The sequence below is a fragment of the Temnothorax nylanderi genome, unplaced genomic scaffold (genome assembly GCF_030848795.1).
Source record: "Temnothorax nylanderi isolate EJ_2023f unplaced genomic scaffold, tnyl_v1.0 TNYL_tig0382_pilon, whole genome shotgun sequence".
NCBI lineage: Eukaryota > Metazoa > Arthropoda > Insecta > Hymenoptera > Formicidae > Temnothorax > Temnothorax nylanderi.
Genome location: NW_027249444.1, coordinates 125,444 through 145,381, shown reverse-complemented (window position 1 = coordinate 145,381; position 19,938 = coordinate 125,444). Strand labels below are relative to the sequence as shown.

Sequence of the window (19,938 nt, the reverse complement as noted above, 5' to 3'; positions counted from 1 at the left end):
AAATCGAACTTACTACTGTAGTATTGAAATGTATCGAGATGTGAGTATCGAGATGTGCGTTGTTGAATGTGCGTGTTGTCAAGAAGTGTGAGTTATGTTAGCGAAGACGTGTGTGTGCGTGTCGCGAGTCGCGCATGTCGCGATGCCGTGTTGCCATGCGAAGAAGCGAAGAATCTAGAGAGTCGATCGTCTTATGACAACAGAGTCGCTTGTCTTTTCGGAAGCAAGCGAGCGAAGGGCATTCGTTGCCCAGGCAGCAGTAACAGTGAAGCCTTTGCGTAGAGAAGTCGAGGAGTAACGTTTCGCGTCGTGTGTAGTTTCGAGTCGGAACGAGGCTTAGCCTCAGCGTTAATCGAGCGAGAGTGTTAATCTCAGTTCCTTCCTGTATTTTCTCATCCCATATTAAGCATTATATTAAACTGTTCTTATATCCTACAAACTTGGGGGCTCGTCCGGGATCGAGGAAGCCAGAACCAGGATTGAGAGAGAGATGAAACTAACTCCATTAGCGTGATCTGTGATCGTGTGATGTGCTCGTGAAACTGTACGATGAAGAGGGCTGACGATTTCTCAGCGCAAGCGTTAAAAGATAAGTGCAAGTCCTTAGGTTTGACTACAACCGGGACGAAAGCCGAGCTGTTTAGCAAGCTTATGGAAAAGGACCCGAACGGCACGTGGATTTTGGACAAAGATATACGAGACGATGCTGCCCGTGAAACCGATGTAGCCGCTGCTGGAGTGCCTTCCGGATCAATGCAGTGCGATCAACGTGAGTTAGAACTCGCGAGGAAACAAGCAGAGTTAGCCGAACGAGAACTCGCATTGGCGCGCAAGGAGATAGAGTTGCTACATCAACAGCGAAATCAGCCAGTGGACGGTCATTCGTCGAGAGCGTCGTCGGTAAACGAGTCAAGGCGGCCTAGAACGGACGTTCAAGCTATCGCAGATTTGCTAAGTCCCTTCCATGGAAACAACGACTGCTTCGAAACATGGGAACGGCAATTGCAATTATTGAAGACGACATACGAACTTGATGAAAGCGAAGCGAAAATTCTAGTGGGCAAGAGGCTGAAAAGCAAGGCGAGCGAGTGGTTCCATTCAAAGCCCGAATTTCTTCAGACGAATCTTGAAGATTTGTTAGCGCAGAACGATGTTCTCCCATCGACCGAGCAGAGTAGCTTTGCGAAAGAAATTTGAAGAACGTTCCTGGAAACGAGATGAAAGTTTCAGCGAGTACTTCCACGAGAAAATGATACTTGCGAATCGAGTACCCATCAGCCCAGAGGACATGGTGGACTATCTCATATACGGAATTCCGGACCCGACGCTTCGTGATCAGGCGCGCATTCAAAGATTTAATTCGGCAGCCTCATTACGAAAAGCGTTTGACAAAGTGATGTTGCGAGGAAAGACGGATAGCGGCGCAATCCCGAAGAACGGCGACCAGAAGCGATCTGCCAAGCCCAGCGACAAAGGAGGTGCAGCTACGACTACGACGCAGAAAGACAGCCATCAAAGAAGAAGATGCCATTCCTGTGGTGCAGCGACGCATCTCGCAGCAGAGTGCCCGACGAAAGAAAAAGGTGTAAAGTGTTTCGAGTGCCGTGAGTATGGACATGTGGCCGCGCAGTGTCCGAAAAAGCATACTCCGAAGGTCGTGCCGAAAGAAGTGTGTAGTGTGTCGAGACCCGTGAGTAAAAAATATCGAAAGGAAGTTGTAGTAAACGGATGCAAGACCACCGCGTTAATAGACACCGGTAGCGATTTGACTTTGATGCGAGAAGACAAATATAATAAATTAGGCTCACCGCCGTTTGAGCAAGGTGAAATACGTTTTCGTGGAGTAGGAGCGCCGAATAACACAACGTTAGGTAGATTTTCCGCGAATTTGGTTGTCGATAATAATAGATTCTCAATAGACATTTATGTAATTCCCGACGATCTTATGCAGCACGAATTATTGATCGGTGCGGATTTCTTAAATACCATAGATCTTAGAGCAAGAAAAGGAGAAGTAACGATTGCGAAAATAGAAAAAACGGTACAAGAGACTGTCGATGTTCCCGAAATCTTAAGTATTGATTACGACTGCAATATGAACGAAGTAGACGTATCAAATATTACGAATAAAGAGCATAGGCGCGAAGTTGAAAATTTAATTGAAGCATATAAGCCTGAAAAAACTCGCGACGTAGGCATTAAAATGACAATTGTAGTTAAGGATGATCAACCCGTGTATCAGCGACCGCGACGATTATCCAAAGCGGAAAAGGACGAAGTAAACGCGCATATTAAAGAATGATTGCGAGACAATATTATACAGCCATCATTATCTGAATACGCGAGTCCGGTAGTACTTGTTAAGAAAAAAAACGGCGCGACGCGATTATGTGTAGACTATAGAGAACTTAATAAGAAGATCGTAAAAGATCGATTTCCATTACCGCTTATCGAAGATCAAATAGATTCATTACAAGATGCCAAAGTTTTTACCACTCTTGATCTTAAGAACGGATTTTTTCACGTACCACTGGACGAAGATAGTCGCAAGTATACCTCATTTATCGTACCAGATGGGCAATACGAATTTTTAGTAGTTCCTTTCGGATTGTGCAACTCACCCTCAGTTTTCCAAAAATATATTAATGCGGTACTTAGAGTACTAATTCAAGCGAAAGTTGCTTCGAGTTATATAGATGACATCATCATTCCGTCGTCAGACGAAGAAGAAGGTTTGAGACGATTGAAGATTGTATTAGAGACAGCCGCCGAATGCGGGTTAATTATCAATTGGAGTAAAAGTCGTTTTTTGCAAAAGAGTGTTGAATACTTAGGACATGTTGTCGAGAGCGGAACTATCCGCCCCTCCCCGCGTAAAACGGAAGCTGTGTTGCAATTTCCTGAACCGAGAAATGTAAAGCAAGTGCAAAGTTTTATCGGCCTCACGAGTTATTTTCGAAAATTTATATTAGGATATTCGTTGATTGCACGCCCGTTGACGAATTTGTTAAGAGCGAATGTACCGTTCCATTTTGGCGAAGAAGAAAAGACTGCTTTCCGCGAACTTAAAAAGTTGTTGAGCGATAAACCGGTATTGCAATTGTACAGCCCGAATCGCGAAACAGAGCTACATACAGACGCATCAAAGTACGGGTACGGTGCTATTTTAATGCAACGCAATAGCGACGATCGAATGTTTCACCCCGTGTATTATGCGAGTGGGAAAACCACAGAAGCCGAAGAAAAGTATCATAGCTACGAACTCGAAGTCCTTGCGATAGTGAAAGCATTACGAAATTTAGAGTTTATGTGTTAGGTATTCCATTTAAAATTGTTACAGACTGCCGCGCGTTTACGTTAACTATGAATAAGAAGAATTTATGTGTTAGAGTAGCGAGATGGGCATTACTTCTCGAGGAATTCTCGTATACGATCGAACATCGAGCAGGGAAAAGCATGACCCATGTAGATGAGCTTAGTCGTAACCCGTTACCGAATGTATTTGCGATAGATGAAGACGATGAAGGATTAATTGTCAAATTAAAGAAAGCGCAGAGTGAAGATAGCGAAGTGCGACAAATTATCGATTTAGTGAATCGTGGTTCTACCAAAGATTATATTATGCGTGACGGGCTATTATTTAGATTGTGTGATAACGATGTGCGATTAGTGGTACCGAAGCTTATGCAGTTACAAATAATACGGCGAGCTCATGAACAAGGGCATTTCTCGACAAACAAAACAGAGCTGTTAGTAAAAAGAGATTACTGGTTTGCGAATATGCGTGCGAAAATCGAGAAGGTAATATTTAATTGTGTTGATTGTATTTTAGCGGAACGGAAGAAAGGTAAACAAGACGGTTGGCTACATACGATCGATAAAGGCAGTGTACCGTTGGATACTTATCATATCGATCACTTGGGTCCTTTGCCGTCTACAAAAAAGAATTATCGACATATTCTTGTAGTTGTAGACGCGTTCAGTAAATTTGTTTGGTTTTACGCCGTTAAAAGTACATGTTCATCTGAAGTAATAGATCGACTTAAGAAACAGGCTGTGATTTTTGGAAATCTGAGACGGATTATTTCTGATAGAGGCACCGCCTTTTCATCTCAGGAATTTAAAGAATATTGTAAGCAAGAGAACATTGAGCATGTATTTATCACGACTGGCGTACCGCGATCTAATGGTCAAGTAGAGAGAATCAACCGAACTCTGATACCTTTGCTGACTAAATTGACGACGCCGAAACCAGATGAATGGTTTAAGTATTTAGATATTGCGCAACAGTACATAAATTCGATACCGAGTAGAAGCACGGAATATACACCGTTTAATTTACTTTTAGGAACGCATATGCGCCTTAAGAGTAACCCGCGAGTTAAAGAATTAATTGATTCGGAGTTAGCTACTATTTTTCAGAATGAAAGAGACGAAATACGACTTTTAGCGAAGCAAAATATTCTTAAAGTTCAACAGGAGAATCGGAGATGTTACAATAAGAGACGTAAAGAACCAAGCGATACCAAGAGAACGATTTGGTAGCGATAAAGCGAACTCAGTTTGGACCTGGAATGAAATTAATGCCGAAATACTTAGGTCCTTATGCTGTCAAAAATTGTCTGCGAAATGATAGATATTTAGTGAGTAAGGTCGGAGAACATGAAGGTCCCCTACGGACCTCTACGTCATATGAAATCTTGGGTGGATGTTGCGGAGAATTTTGACAAAGAGTAGCCACAGTTGAGGACAACTGTGATGGCAGAATGGCCGAGTGTAGTATTGAAATGTATCGAGATGTGAGTATCGAGATGTGCGTTGTTGAGTATGCGTGTTGTCAAGAAGTGTGAGTTATGTTAGCGAAGACGTGTGTGTGCGTGTCGCGAGTCGCGCATGTCGCGATGCCGTGTTGCCATGCGAAGAAGCGAAGAATCTAGAGAGTCGATCGTCTTATGACAACAGAGTCGCTTGTCTTTTCGGAAGCAAGCGAGCGAAGGGCATTCGTTGCCCAGGCAGCAGTAACAGTGAAGCCTTTGCGTAGAGAAGTCGAGGAGTAACGTTTCGCGTCGTGTATAGTTTCGAGTCGGAACGAGGCTTAGCCTCAGCGTTAATCGAGCGAGAGTGTTAATCTCAGTTCCTTCCTGTATTTTCTCATCCCATATTAAGCATTATATTAAACTGTTCTTATATCCTACACTACCGTGCCAAAAGAAGGAACCGTCTCGCCAATGCCGTACACCTATTGGTCGAATTTTCGTTACACTTTTCGTGTCGCTTTTCCGTGTCGCAAAATCGAACTTACTACCGTACCAAAAGAAGGAGCCGTCTCGCCAACGCCGTACGCCTATTGGTCGAATTTTCGTTACACTTTTCGTGTCGCGAAATTCGTGATTTCGTGTCGCGAATCAAACTCACTACCGTGCCTAAAGAAGTTTTACTTCAAAAATGTGCTGTTGCAATAGTATACTCCATTTTTTTTAAATATTTGTGTATGCATCTTCTTGGAGTGTTTACAAATATTTAAAAAATTGGAGTGCTATTGCAACAGCATATTCTTAAGACAAAATCAAGTCAAAAAGTCCTCTATACCACTTTTTCTCACTTCAAAGAATTATCAAGATATCAGAAGCTAAATATTGAAAAAGTTACCAAGTTTTCCTTGAATATCTCAAAGAGTATTAGGCAAATAAAAGAATTTTTCAAACAAAAGTTGTTCAAATTAATTAATAGAGAAAGATGGTACAATAAAAAAATAGGGGTCTTTATTTAAAAAATTTGACTATATTGGGCTCAATACAGGCCCTGGATCCAAAATCCAATAAGATCGTCTATTGGTCCCTTTCGAACCTTTCAACTTTTATCTGAAACACTTTTCCAATAAACCAAGTTACAGCCGCAGCGCCAATTGTTAGGTCCGTCGCGATATACTTTAGTATACGGGATGACGGGGAAAGGACGAGGGATCGACGCAACACGGTACACGAAGCCGAGACAGATATTGTTTACAATTACTATAAGTTTAATGTCGGACTGAATACAATAGGTCATAGCGTGACCGTGCTCGGGCGGGGACTGATCCGGGGACCGGTAGCTCGCGCGCCCTCCAGTGCGGCGCGACCACAGCGCCGGATAGCGTCGGTAACGATACCCAACATCTCCCCCCTTAGGAAGTTACCACTGGGAGTAACTTTTAGCGGATGGATCCAAAATTAATCTCTTCGGAGCCATCCGATTACGAGCGGGTCTAGCCGGCGTCGGCTGGTTTACAGGAGAGTTAGGTTCCTGAATAACTGGGGTCTGGGCTGCAGGGGATGCAGCCGGCTGGTGATCAGCTTCCAAAGCAGGAGGCGTTTCCGGCGTGGGCGGCTGCAGGAGCGACCAGTCGTCCATAAGACTCTCGGGCAGGGTTGACGGGTCGGAGCCTCCCTTCCAGATATGGTTGATGTGGCGGTCGATGACTCTTCCGTCATCAAGGCGTACAGAGTAGCGAGTTTGTGATAGTACTCTATGAATAACGCCCTGTTCCCTTTTGTCCTTGCGGGTAAGGACTACTACGCGGTCGCCCAACGTTAGGTAACGAGGTCGGGCGCCATGATGTTTCAAGAACTGCTTTTCCATGGCTAGCTGTTTCTCGACAGAGGCTGGTGGAGCAGGCTCGAGAATCTCCGGTTTCGGGAGCCATTTCGAGAACGGGGAGTTCATTCCACGTCCGAACAAGAGCTCCGAAGGAGACTTTCCTGAGGGCGACTCTGAGCATGGAGTGTAACGGTAGCTGTGAAGGAAATCAAACAGCTGTCTCTTCCAATTGGTCGGGTCCTTGGCGATGGCCCTTTTTACCGTGTCCACTATCCTCTCGGCCTGGCCGTTCGATTGCGGGTGATTGACCGCAGCCAGAAGGTGGGAGATCTGCATTTCCTTGCAGAAGGCAGCGAATAATTCTGATGTGAACTGTGTTCCATGGTCGGTGACAAGCACATCTGGGGGTCCAAACCTGGAAAAGAATTCACGACACAAATCGACAGTGCGAGCTGCAGAGATCGTAGGTGTAATTGCCACGTCTAAAAACTTGGAGTAAGCGTCTACAAAAATGAGTAGATACTGCCCTTCAATTGGACCAGCGAAGTCGATGTGTACGCGTTCCATCGGTCGAGACGGAGCAGGCCATGGATCTAGTGGTACTTTTACTGGGAGTTTCTGGTTCAACGCACAAGCGTCACATTGACGTACAAGGTGTTCAATGTCGTCGGACATTTTCGGCCAGTACACGAGTTCTCGAGCTAACTGCTTTGTCCTTCTGATGCCGGGATGGCCTTTGTGAAGAGTTGCTAGAATTGTTGGCCTGAGAACCTCTGGGATGACCACTCTATCTCCGAGAAGTAAAGTGTCATCGACGATGCTGAGATCTTCTGAGCGTCTTTTGAAATGTTCCAGTGACTCCGAAATTTCTTTCGTCTTCCAATCTTCCTTGATGGCTTGGAAAACCGAACGCAGAAGAGGATCTTTCTTAGTTGCTTTCTTCATATTATTCCGGAGTTTTTTACCAAAGAAGTCTATTGATAGATTTTTTTAACTGGAGGAGTTCGGATTCCATTGCTTGAATGCTAGCTACTTGGAGTTTCTCCGCGTTGTCACGACGAAATTTGTCGATCAAACGAGATAGAGCATCGGCATGACCAAAATCTTGGGTGCGGATAAACTCTATCTTGAAGTCGTAGCCCAAGAGTTGCAGTGCCCAACGTTTGAGCCTAGCTGCTGTAGTAGCTTTGAGTCCCTTGGTGTTAGAATCGATAAGGTAGATTTTTGGTTCGATAGCGCCTTCTGTCGCGGAATATTGTGATTAACTGGAACACGCCAGCAGACGCGCGCGGAAAAGAATGTAACGAGTAACGCCGAGAGACCATTGTAAGACGTTTGCAATAAAAAGCTTTCGTAAAGGAAAATAGTACGTCGAGTGGTTTTATCCGACCAAATCAAGAGCCGACTGAGTATACGTCACATCATTTGGCGACCGGTGACAGGACATTAGTATTTGTGACGTATCTGTAAAGGAAATAATCGGCGACACGATGGATAAAATTAAGAAGTCTCGTTCCATTATGCGAACGGCGTTTACTCGCATTCTAGGCTCATTAAACGCTAAGTTAGATAAGGAGAGGCCAGACATTGCGGAATTACAGGTGTGCCTCGCGTTAATAAGTGATAAAGCGAGCCAACTCGAAGAAGTCAATCAGAAGATCTTTGAGGTTATAATCGCCAGCGATGCCGACGAAGAAGACCTATTGCGTGAGACTGAAACAGCCGATGAGTATCGGATGAAATATCAGCAGGCAAAGGTTGCGGTGAGTAATGTGATTGAGCCTGCTCAAGCGGCGGCCTTTACTCAAGATACGGGGCAGTTTGCTAGAGACAATGCGCGTACATATAAATTGCCAAAGATACAATTGCCAAAATTTAGCGGAGATCTTAAAGAATGGTTGCAATTTTGAAGCTTGTTTAAGCACATCCACGAAGATCCGAATATTACAAAAGAAGACAAGTTCCAGTACCTGATACAGGCGATGGTGAAGGATTCCAGAGCGAGCGTACTAGTCAATAGCTTTCCACCGACGGCGACGAATTACGATAAGGTTATTGCCAGCTTGAAGTCACGCTTTGGCAGAGAGGATTTACTTGTCGAGGTGTACGTTCGAGAAATGCTCAAGTTAGTATTAAATCAGACAATGAAAACAAGTAGTCGCGCTCCTTTTTCCGGTATTTATGATAATCTTGAGACACAATTACGAGCCTTAGAATCGCTGGGAGTGACAACCGACATGTGTGCTGCGATGTTATATCCTTTAGTGGAATCGTCACTGCCTGAAGATCTTTTGCGTGTATGGCAGAGAAATCCGAAAGCAATCAATTCTACCACCTCGAAGCAACGCCTAGATGAACTAATGTCTTTTCTTCATGCGGAAGTAATGGGCGAAGAAAGGATCGCTATGGCAATAAGTGGTTTTGGCATAAATGATGATCCAGCAAACAAGCAGGATAAATCGAAGAAAAAAATTAAGAACAAGCCGAAAGAAATCGCTACTGCTGCAGGGCTTCTCTCAACTAAAGAAGATAAGTCACCCTCTTGCATATTTTGTGGGCAAGGTCACGAGAGTGCTTCATGCGGACAAGCTAGAAAGATGTCATATGAAGATAGATACAAAGTTGTTAAAACAAAGAATGCTTGTTTCTACTGTACAAAGACGGGTCACAGCTTCAAATATTGTCGATATAAAGGCAAATGTGAATGGTGCGGTAAGAGACACTTGCTACTTATGTGTCGCAACACGACATCGAGTCCATCTGAGAAAGACAGTCAAACACAGGAACTTGCCAAGAATCAAGAACAGTCTACGCTCGCTAATATTTCTCTCACAAGTGAAGTATTTTTGCAGACTCTCTGTGTAAAATTATTTAGTCAAGGCAAAGAACGAGTGGTCAGAGCAGTTTTTGATACGGAATCGCACAGATCATACATTCTGGACCATTATGCTGAGGAACTGGGTTTTGTAGTCGTAGGCGAGCAGCAGATCGTGCATATGTTATTTGGAGGTTCGAAGTCTAATCCATTACTACACAAAGCGTACCGAGTTAGCATGCGGAGCATGGATAGATCATATTCTTGCAACTTTATAGCTTTAAACCAGAAGACGATTTGTGAGAAAGTCCCTTCTATAAGTAGAGGACCTTGGCTGCAAGAGTTACAGCAAATAGGAATACAGCTCACAGAGACGTTGACAAAAAAGGCGAGCCGATAGCTGTATTAATTGGCGCTGATATTGCAGGAAAATTGCTGACCGGTAAACGAAAGGAGCTTAAGTGTGGAGCCGTAGCGCTAGAGACATTACTTGGATGGACATTAATTGGAAAAGTAGATGCTCCACCGAAACAGAAAGAAGACACGACGCTCATGGTCGTATCCATGTTCACTCGTGAAGAGAACATTACAGATTTGTGGAAGCTAGACACGTTGGGTATCACGGATCCTATTTTAAAGAAGACAGAAGATATTCATCAAGCAGACGTCAGAGAAACTTTTCGGCAGACCATCAAGATAAATACGAACGGTCGATACGAAGTATTGCTTCCTTGGAAGGAAGACTACTTACCCTTGGCGGACAACAAGAGTTCGGCGATAAAACGACTTGAGTCTACGACCAGAAGACTTAGGACTCAAGATCTGTATGATGCATATCAGCAAGTGTTCGAAGATTGGTTATCGGAAGGCATCATCGAAAAGGTACCGGATAAAGAAGTAAAGAATATGGCTTACTATTTACCTCACAGGAGTGTTATCAAAGAAAACAGCACTACGAAGATTAGGCCAGTGTTTGACGCATCCGCTACAGGAGAGAACTCACCGTCACTCAATCATTGTCTTGAAACGGGCCCTAATTTAATTGAACAAATTCCGAGAATTCTACTCCGTTTTAGACGACGCAAGATAGGAATAACTGCAGATATACGAAAGGCTTTCCTGCAAATAAGCATTTCACCCGAAGATAGAGATGTATTACGTTTCCTTTGGTGGAAGAAATCTCATCCGGAAGAAATGGAAGTATACAGGCATCGTCGAGTGGTTTTTGGAGTTTCCAGTAGCCCTTTTCTATTAGGAGCAACTATCGAATATCATTTAAAGAAGGCATTGCATCAAGCTAAAACAGAAAAGGAGAAAGAAATTATTCGACACTTGATGAAGTCCTTTTACGTGGATAACTGCGTAACCAGTGTTGATTCGAAGAGCGAAGCCACGGAATTCGAAGTTGTCGCGAGACGAGTTATGGATGAAGGCAAATTTGATCTGAGAGGATGGGAGTACACAGGTGAAGAAGATAAATCAACTTCGATACTCGGTTTACTTTGGGATAAAGAGCAGGATACTTTGAGATTAACACCTGCATTGGAATTACGCACTACGTTACCGGTTACAAAAAGAAGTATACTGTCCGCAGCTCAACGAATATTCGATCCCATTGGCGTGTCTTCCCCGATCTCCTTAAAACCTAAATTACTGTTGCAGAAACTCTGGTCGTGCAAAATCAATTGGGACAATGAAGTACCGGAAGATGTAAAAACTGATTTCAATAATTGGTTACAGCAGCTTCACTGGCTAAAGGAGTTATGTATTCCAAGATGTGCCTTTCTTCAAGAGGAAAATCTGTCTTTCCATGTGTTCGTGGATGCCAGCAAGGAAGCATACGCAGCTGCCGTATTTGCAAGGACAGAAACTCCGGAGGGCGTGTATGTACAACTTATTCTAGCAAAATCCAGGATAACACCTATAGAGAGAATCACGACACCTCGTTCGGAATTGCTTGCTGCGACTATAGGAGCACGATCATGGCGTTCGATAAGTGAAGCAGAAGATTTTGAAGAAGCAGAGGTTTTCTTTTGGTCTGATTCTCGTACAACTTTAGCGTGGATACAAAGAGACAGACAATGAAACACGTTTGTAGGAAACCGAGTAAAAGAAATACGCTCATTATCTGATCCGAACCAATGGCATCATGTACCCGGATCTTTAAACCCCGCTGATCTACCCTCAAGAGGATGTGGAGCCAAGCACCTAGTGGAGTCACGATGGTGGGAAGGCCCAGCATGGCTGAAGCTTTCTAGGGATCAGTGGCCCTCGTCTGATGTTATTGAGAATGAAGCGGAAATTAATAGCGAGATCAAGAAATCAGCACGCCAAGATAAAAAGTCTTCATTAGATGACACCTTAGCAGTCGGAACGTACATATCCATTCCACAAGAAGAAATAGGATGGTATATGAAAGGACAATCCAGATACATAAGGATAATCAGAACTATGGCTTGGATTCGTCGTTTTGCCACTAATTGTCGAGCTCAGCAAACTGCTAGATTTTCAGGAGAATTGACTACGAAGGAATTCATTGAAGCGGAACTTGTAGTCTTAAAGTTAACACAAGGAGAATCTTTAACAAAGTAAATGAGCCACGACTCAGTACTTTAGATACATATACAGACGAAAACGGATTTCTACGTTTAAAGTCACCTGTAACTAATCGCGATGACGAATACAACTTCCGACATCCTATTGTATTGGATCCAAGACACCCTTTAGTAAAAAAGTTAATAGAGTATAGGCATCGACAACTGAATCATGCGGGAACTCAGACTGTAATGAATGATTTGCGAGAGAGATTCTGGATTCTCACCTGCAGAGCAGCGGTACGTTCAGTGATAAACAATTGTTGGACGTGCAAACGATATAAAGTCAAGAAGGCCGATGCTATTCCCGGTAACCTGCCATATGAACGGGTTAAGGATGCTAATGTCTTCGAAGTCTCTGGTATCGATTATATTGGACCTTTATTTCTTAAGAAGACACAAAAGGCGTGGATTTGTTTATTCACCTGCGCCGTTTATAGAGCAATCCATTTAGAGCTTACGACGTCCCTCTCCACGGAAGCCTTTTTGCAAGTTTTGCGCAGATTTATTGCACGTCGAGGAAAACCTTCCATAATTTATTCGGATAACGGGACTAATTTTGTGGGAGCGCGCAATCTACTTCAGAAGATCGATTGGAAAGAGATTGAACGATACAGCACAAGTCAAAAAATAGTTTGGCGTCTCAACTCTCCTACAGCAGCCTGGTGGGGAGGATGGTGGGAGCGTCTGGTCAGAATAGTCAAGGACTTGTTAAAGCGGACACTGAAGAAAGCTTGCCTATCTTACGAGGAGATGAATACCATTTTATGTGACATCGAGGCTGTCATCAACTCGCGACCGCTGACCCATCTAGCAGAGGATCCAACACAACTACAACCGTTGACGCCAATGATGTTTCTGCGAGAAATTTCCCAGAGCGATGTACCAGATCTGGACAAGATAGATATTAATCTGAGCAAACGGATGCGGTACTGTCAGAGTTTACGTGATGAGTTACGTAAGCGTTTCCGTTCTGAATACTTGGGACAGTTGGCACGACGAATAACCAAAGGGAGCAATGCACCTATAAAAGTCGGAGATATCGTTCTGGTGGCCCAGGATAACCGTAAGCGATTAGATTGGCCACTAGCCCTAATAATTAAAGTTTTTCCAGGAAAGGACGGTATTGTGCGGGTGGCTAAGGTAAAGACGGCCACCGGAGAACTCGTTTGTCCCATTCAGAGGTTGTATCCACTGGAAATGTCAGAGACTAGTCAGGAAACATCAGGACCGAGCATGGACGTAGTAGATCAATCTAAGACGGACGATGAGGAGTCTGCCCCGCAAGATGTTTCTAATGTTATTCGTACTAGAAGTGGGCGATATGTAAAAATGCCGGACAGACTCGGATATTAGTTTTTCCCTCTTTTTATTATTTGAAATCGCAATTTTTAGTTATTAAGCTATGTCGTTTATTTCGTATTACTTTTAAGTTTTCAAAAGGATCCTTCCACCCCTTTTTTGCAACTTAAGGTGGGAGGAATGTTAGGATCGATAAGGTAGATTTTTGGTTCGATAGCGCCTTCTGTCGCGGAATATTGTGATTAACTGGAACACGCCAGCAGACGCGCGCGGAAAAGAATGTAACGAGTAACGCCGAGAGACCATTGTAAAACGTTTGCAATAAAAAGCTTTCGTAAAGGAAAATAGTACGTCGAGTGGTTTTATCCGACCAAATCAACAGCCGACTGAGTATACGTCACATCACTTGGTGTTCTCAGTTTGCAGTAGGGCCACGAGGGGTTTATGATCCGTTTAGAGTATGAATCTTCTTCCCCAGACGAATTTATGAAATCGTTCGACGGCTGTGACGAGCGCGAGGGCCTCTTTTTCGAGCTGGGAGTAGTTTCTTTGAGCATCGGTGAGGCTCTGTGACATATGATAGACAGCACGCTCATGGCCGTTTGGGTCTTGTTGAAGAAGAACGGCGCCAATTCCAGTGGCACACGCATCTGCTGCCACTATCAGCGTTTTTGATGGATCGTAATGATCCAACAGGAGAGGGCTGAGCATGACCTTCTTGATTTGATCGAAGGCAAAATCATGAGTCTGATCCTATGACCATGTGCGATTTTTTCGTGTGAGATCTTCAAATGGCTGTTTCATTTCATGCAGATGAGGGATGAATTTGCCGTAATGATTCACCATTCCTAGGAAACTTTGTACCTTCGGAACCAAGGTAGGTTTTGGCATGTTCGCTATGGCACTGGTTGCTTCTGGATCAGCTGATATACCATGCGCATTCACGATTGAGCCTAGGTATTTGATTTCTTCCAGACCAAAGCGACATTTTTCAGCTCTGAGTCTCCATCCTCTATCTTGCAGGCGTTGGAGAGTTTTGGCCAGACGTTCGTCATGTTCCCTGCGAGTACGACCTCTGACTATGACGTCATCAAAATATGCGGACACTCCTTCGAGACCTTCGAGTGTGTCGTCCATAGCTTGTTGAAAATCAGCTGGTGCTGTTTTGAGGCCGAAAGGAACGCGTGTGTACCTGTAAAGTCCAAATGGTGTTACAATAGTAGTGATCTCACGGTGATCTTCGTCAATTTCAAGTTGGAAAAATGCGTCGCTAAGATCCAGTACGCTGAAAAAACAATTTCCGTTAAGCTTTGCATTGATATTATCAACAGTAGGCAGGGATGCCTGTTGCTGATTAAAACGCTGTTGACACCTGTCGAGAAGTCCCCACATACGCGTAGTTTGCCATTTTGCTTCTTTACAATGACGATAGGCGATGTCCAGTTAGAAGTTACTACAGGTTCAATGATGCCAAGAGATTCGAGACGTTTCAATTCGGCGAGCAGACCTTCCATAGCATACGGGATCTGCCTACATTTTGACTGGCCTGATCGAGCGTCGCTGGCAATATTAAACTTCACTTTGAAATTGCTACAAGTTCCTAAATCGTCGGCGAATAAGGTCGGAAAGTGTTGAAGGACGTCCTCGAGGTAAACGTTGTGTTGCGATGTGATCCCCTGGTCACTCTTCAAGAGGTTAGGCGGCTGTTCGTGCATCTGGTGCATGCTTGATGCCCTTGATGTCGGCGAAGTTGCGCGCTGAAAGTCTAACGCGGGACTGCCCGGATGCAGCTCGGATAACGGCGTTGACCATAAGTTAAGGTTATTAATGGCGTTAAGACTGAATAGGTTAACTCCGTTGCGCGACGCGACATTAATATAAACTTTACCTTCGCGGCCGAGTGCTCGGATCGTACAGTAGAATCTGCCGATAATGTCAAGTTTACTCCCGCCGGCGTGTTCAACGGTATCGCTAGATACGAGTTTTGGTGAACCGATACGAATCCAGTCTTCCTTACCGATTACCGTAATATCTGATCCGGTATCGTATTGTAGTGTCACTGTTTTGCCGAGTAAAAACGTCTGCACGTATTGTCGTCTGCGTTTATCGGCCGCGGAAAGCGATTAAGTCACGACGCTTTTTGCAATCGCGGGGAATTCGGGCTGTTCCTGGACGCTAGAAACACTTGAAACGTCTGAGCGACATACCTTCGCGATATGGCCCTTGCCCGAACACTTGTAACACACCGCTTCGCGGAAAGAACACTTTGCTCGCGGATGAGCGCCACCACAGCCATTGCACTTAGTCGCAGATGATGGCTTGGCTTTCGACGTGTCTGCTTCCGGTGTAGATTTCCGGTTTGATGCTTTTTTGTCTTTGCGTTTCGATTGCGCGATATTTAACACGGAAATTTGAGAATGCTTAGTCGGATTCTCGAGCGTTTTTAATCCCGACGCGACGTTCATATGAGCTTCGAGCTCGGCGACGACATCTTTAAGAGACGCGGCTTGGTTCTTTTCGATGACACGATGACGCGATCTTCTTTAATTCGTCGTTATCACTAGAGAAACAAAACGATTGCAGCAGCAACAAGATACGAAGATTATCGTCAGTCAGATTGGAACGGTCGAAATCGGCGGCATGACGATTGATACGATCTAGATGTTCCGTAATCGGAGTTGATCTGTCGTAACGATAATTAAGTATTTCTATGCGACGACGAGTAATAGGAATCTTGTTGCGGAAGAGTTCCTTTAACGTCGTTATGAGATCCCCTTGAGTTATAGATGACGGATCCGTAGGTGCGACGTGATCCACGAGCCTATCGAATTCCGTCTGCCCGAGCTTGTCCAATACAAGACGTGTTTGCATCTGAGGTGGCAAGGACGAAGCTTCCGTGACCACAGTGTACTCATGGCGTAGCAGCCATTTTGCGAACGGCTTTGTTTCGTCGCCCGTACCGTAGTGGTATTTCTCTACATGTGCACTCAGATGATTGTACATGTCCGAATGTGATGATGTGTGCGCTGGGGATGATGCTTCGCCTCTTTCTTTGTTGAGTTCAAACTGTAAAAGGCTGTTTACAGCCGCTGTGAGAGCCTTGATCTGTCTTGTAGGGTCGGCCATCTTTGTTGCGGATTGCACTCGTTCTCACTTCGTTTCGCGAGAAAGACAAGTTACAGCCGCAGCGCCAATTGTTAGGTCCGTCGCGATATACTTTAGTATACGGGATGACGGGGAAAGGACGAGGGATTGACGCAACAAGGTACACGAAGCCGAGACAGATATTGTTTACAATTACTATAAGTTTAATGTCGGACTGAATACAATAAGTCATAGCGTAACCGTGCTCAGGCGGGGACTGATCCGGGGACCGGTAGCTCGCGCGCCCTCCAGTGCGGCGCGACCACAGCGCCGGATAGCGTCGGTAACGATACCCAACAATATATATAGGGCGTTCTTTGTCAAAAAGGCCACTCCCCCTGTTCACTTCAATTTTTGAGATAAAATGCTCTGAAAAGGCTTAAAATTTTTGTTGAAGTGACCATTTTTTGATGCCATATGTATGGCCTTTTTGAAAATTTAAAATGGCGGACCCAGAATCGCGACTAAAATGGAAAAAGCCATTGAAAAAATTAATGGTATTGTGAATAAACGTGCAGGATGTGAGTTAAATATTCTTTACAATTAAACATAAAGACACTTATCGATTATTGGCTGAATTGCAACTATAGTTAATTAACTTGTTGAAAAAGCAAAGTCAAAGCAAAAGCTAATAGTCGATTTTAATGGTCTAATATTCAACTTTATTCAGAAATCTTTCCAAGATCAAGTGATCGCTCTGACATAAAGTTATGTACAGAGAATTGTGGGAGGAATAAAAATTTTGCTTGCAGATTGCTATCAAAGTAATATTACAGACACACACACACACACAAGGTATAAGTCCGACCGTACAACCTCCTCGTGGTGTACCTTGGGTTTACTATAATGCCGGCGGCATACCTGATATTTTTGTGGAAAATTTTTCAAAATGCAATAAAACAACGAAAAAAATCGTAAATTAATTGATTAATAAGCCGTTTTAAAGGGCAGACAAATTCATGCTAATAAGTCGCAAAAAAAATTTTGCAATACCGTAGAGTCGTTTGACTTCGCAAAATTTTCGAGGTATAAATTCTTCTTGAATTACTCACCTTTTTTTACGTAGGAGAAACCCTCATGGGTAACCCCGCCCCCTGGGAGGGGCGGGCGGTTATGCCGGACTCTTACCGGCTAAAACTCCTTCGGAATAAGGATTGGCTCTGAGGAGCGGGGCGTGTCGGGCTTGGTCGGGAAGCGGGTTTGGCTGACGTGCCGGGCCTGGGCGAGGTGAACCGATCGGCGTTCTCGCGCCGGTCCCGGGGATCCGAGCTCGGTCCCGTGCCTTGGCCTCCCGCGGATCTTCCTTGCTGCGAGGCTTCCGTGGCGGCGCGAGCCGTCGTGGTCGTCCTCTTCGGCCGCCATTCAACGCTCAGCTCAGAACTGGCACGGACTAGGGGAATCCGACTGTCTAATTAAAACAAAGCATTGCGATGGCCCTCGCGGGTGTTGACGCAATTTGATTTTTGCCCAGTGCTCTGAATGTCAACGTGAAGAAATTCAAGCAAGCGCGGGTAAACGGCGGGAGTAACTATGACTCTCTTAACACCGTACTTCACCGTGGGGGGAGTGGTGATTCCACAAAGATCCCCTGTCGATATCTGGGCGTACCTGGGCTGCATGTACGAAGGTGCTAGGGAATATGCCAATGATCCACCCCTAGCTCAATCCATCGAGCAACTTACAAAAGCGCCTCTGAAGCCGCAACAGCGGCTGAGGCTCTTGCGTGACTTTCTGCTACCACGGTATTATCACCGTTGGATAGTGGGAACAGTCACGGCCAAAACGTTGAGGGGTGTTGATATTTTGGTGCGAAAAGCCATTAGACGGTGGTTACGTTTTCCCCATGATGTTCCTGCTGGATATTTTCATGCGCCGATACAGAGTGGCGGGCTTGGTGTGCCTCTACTCAAAACTTTAATCCCTATTTTGAAGTTCGACCGACTGCAGCGGTTGTGTCGCAGTACTCTGCCCGCGGGCCAACTGTATTCCGTCTAGAGCGAGAGTCTCCCGAGGTCGTGATGGGCGCGAAGTTCGTTGTCGTGCTGGTTGTCCCGATGTCGAGACGCCGGCTCACTGCGTTCAGCGTTGCTTCAAAACGCACGGAGGGAGAATCCTACGGCATAACGACCTTTGCCGTCGAGTTGGTGGCTTCCTACAGCAGAAAGGATGGCATGTCGATGCGGAGTTAGCCTATTCGACCTCTGCCGGCCTGAGGCGGCCCGACCTGACCATTGTTAAGGGTGATGAGGCAGTGGTCGTTGACGCGCAGGTAGTATCCAGTGAAACTGCGTTGGAGGTGTCGCATGACCGCAAGGTGGAGAAGTACCGATCTTGTGATGATCTGGTGGACCGGGTGGCGGAGCGCACAGGAGTGCCGCGTAATAATGTCCGTTTCACCGCCATTACGATCTCATGGCGAGGTGTCTGGAGCCCTAGGAGCGGGGGTGAGCTGCGTAGTTTGGGCCTAACACCTGCCCAGCTGCGTACGCTTACGACTCGGGTCCTCTGGGGCTCATGGCTAAATTGGAAACGATTCAACGGAATAACAACCCGTTATATGCCGGGGCGGAACGTTACCGCGATTAGTGTTGCACATCGGAATGGCACGTAGAGTTGGGTGCCTCCGCATCAGCGGACGAGTAGTAAAAATGTGTGTGTGCATGAGTAGTAGAGTGAGAGCTGCTAGACAGCTCCTTTTAAGCACTTCCAGGGTGTCCGCTGCAACACCGACAGCAAACCACCTTGCAATATCGTTGCAGGTTTGAAATGACTGTCCATATTGCAGTCGTTTTGCCTTTAACGAAACAAATAGCCAAATGCCTCGTCATCTAATTAGTGACGCGCATGAATGGATTAACGAGATTCCCACTGTCCCTATCTACTATTTAGCGAAACCATTGCCAAGGGAACGGGCTTGGAAAAATTAGCGGGGAAAGAAGACCCTGTTGAGACTGGGTGACCTACTTGGTGTCTCGGGATAAAGAGGATACGGCCTTAGAGGCGTTCAGGCATAATCCCACGGATGGTAGCTTCGCACCACCGGCCGCTCGACCGAGTGCGTGAACCAAATGTCTGAACCTGCGGTTCCTCTCGTACTGAGCAGGATTACTATCGCAATGACTGGTCATCGGTAGGGTAAAACTAACCTGTCTCACGGGTGGCCTACTTGGTGTCTCGGGGGGCGCCCCGGGAACATTTATTATAGCATCCGGTGACGCCTCACCACCTGGCACCGACCAGGTGCCCCTACTCCCTGGGGATCCCGCGGAAGCGTGCAAATACACCGCCCTCTCGCGGAACCCCCAGGCCACCGCCGTGTGCGTCGATGATGGCGCACAGGGCAGGGGTACCAGCCTCAGTTGCGGCGACAGGGGACCACCACCCCATCGCCGCGCCTCCTAGGGTGTTGTGCGGGGGCGTGGTCGAGGCTCAAGAATCCCCGCTTGAGCCCCGGCCCTCGCAACCCGAGAGAGGGAGATAAAGGGTAGCACCCCAGTGGTGGGGAGC

The 19,938-nt window shown here is 45.6% G+C and overlaps 2 protein-coding genes across 2 annotated transcripts; both read left to right on the top strand.

Annotated features, from left to right (window-relative positions):
- Positions 1-7,669: 7,669 nt before the first annotated feature.
- Positions 7,670-11,983, top strand: LOC139782023 (uncharacterized). The gene is made up of 5 exons (XM_071720926.1): positions 7,670-7,792; positions 8,019-8,339; positions 8,499-9,585; positions 9,819-11,387; positions 11,490-11,983. Exons 1-5 carry the CDS (start codon positions 7,670-7,672, stop codon positions 11,981-11,983), a joined length of 3,594 nt encoding a protein of 1,197 aa, XP_071577027.1.
- A 194-nt stretch (positions 11,984-12,177) lies between these two features.
- LOC139782022 (uncharacterized) lies at positions 12,178-13,341 on the top strand. The gene has a single exon (XM_071720925.1). The coding sequence runs from the start codon at positions 12,178-12,180 to the stop codon at positions 13,339-13,341; it is 1,164 nt and encodes a 387-aa protein (XP_071577026.1).
- Positions 13,342-19,938: the final 6,597 nt, after the last annotated feature.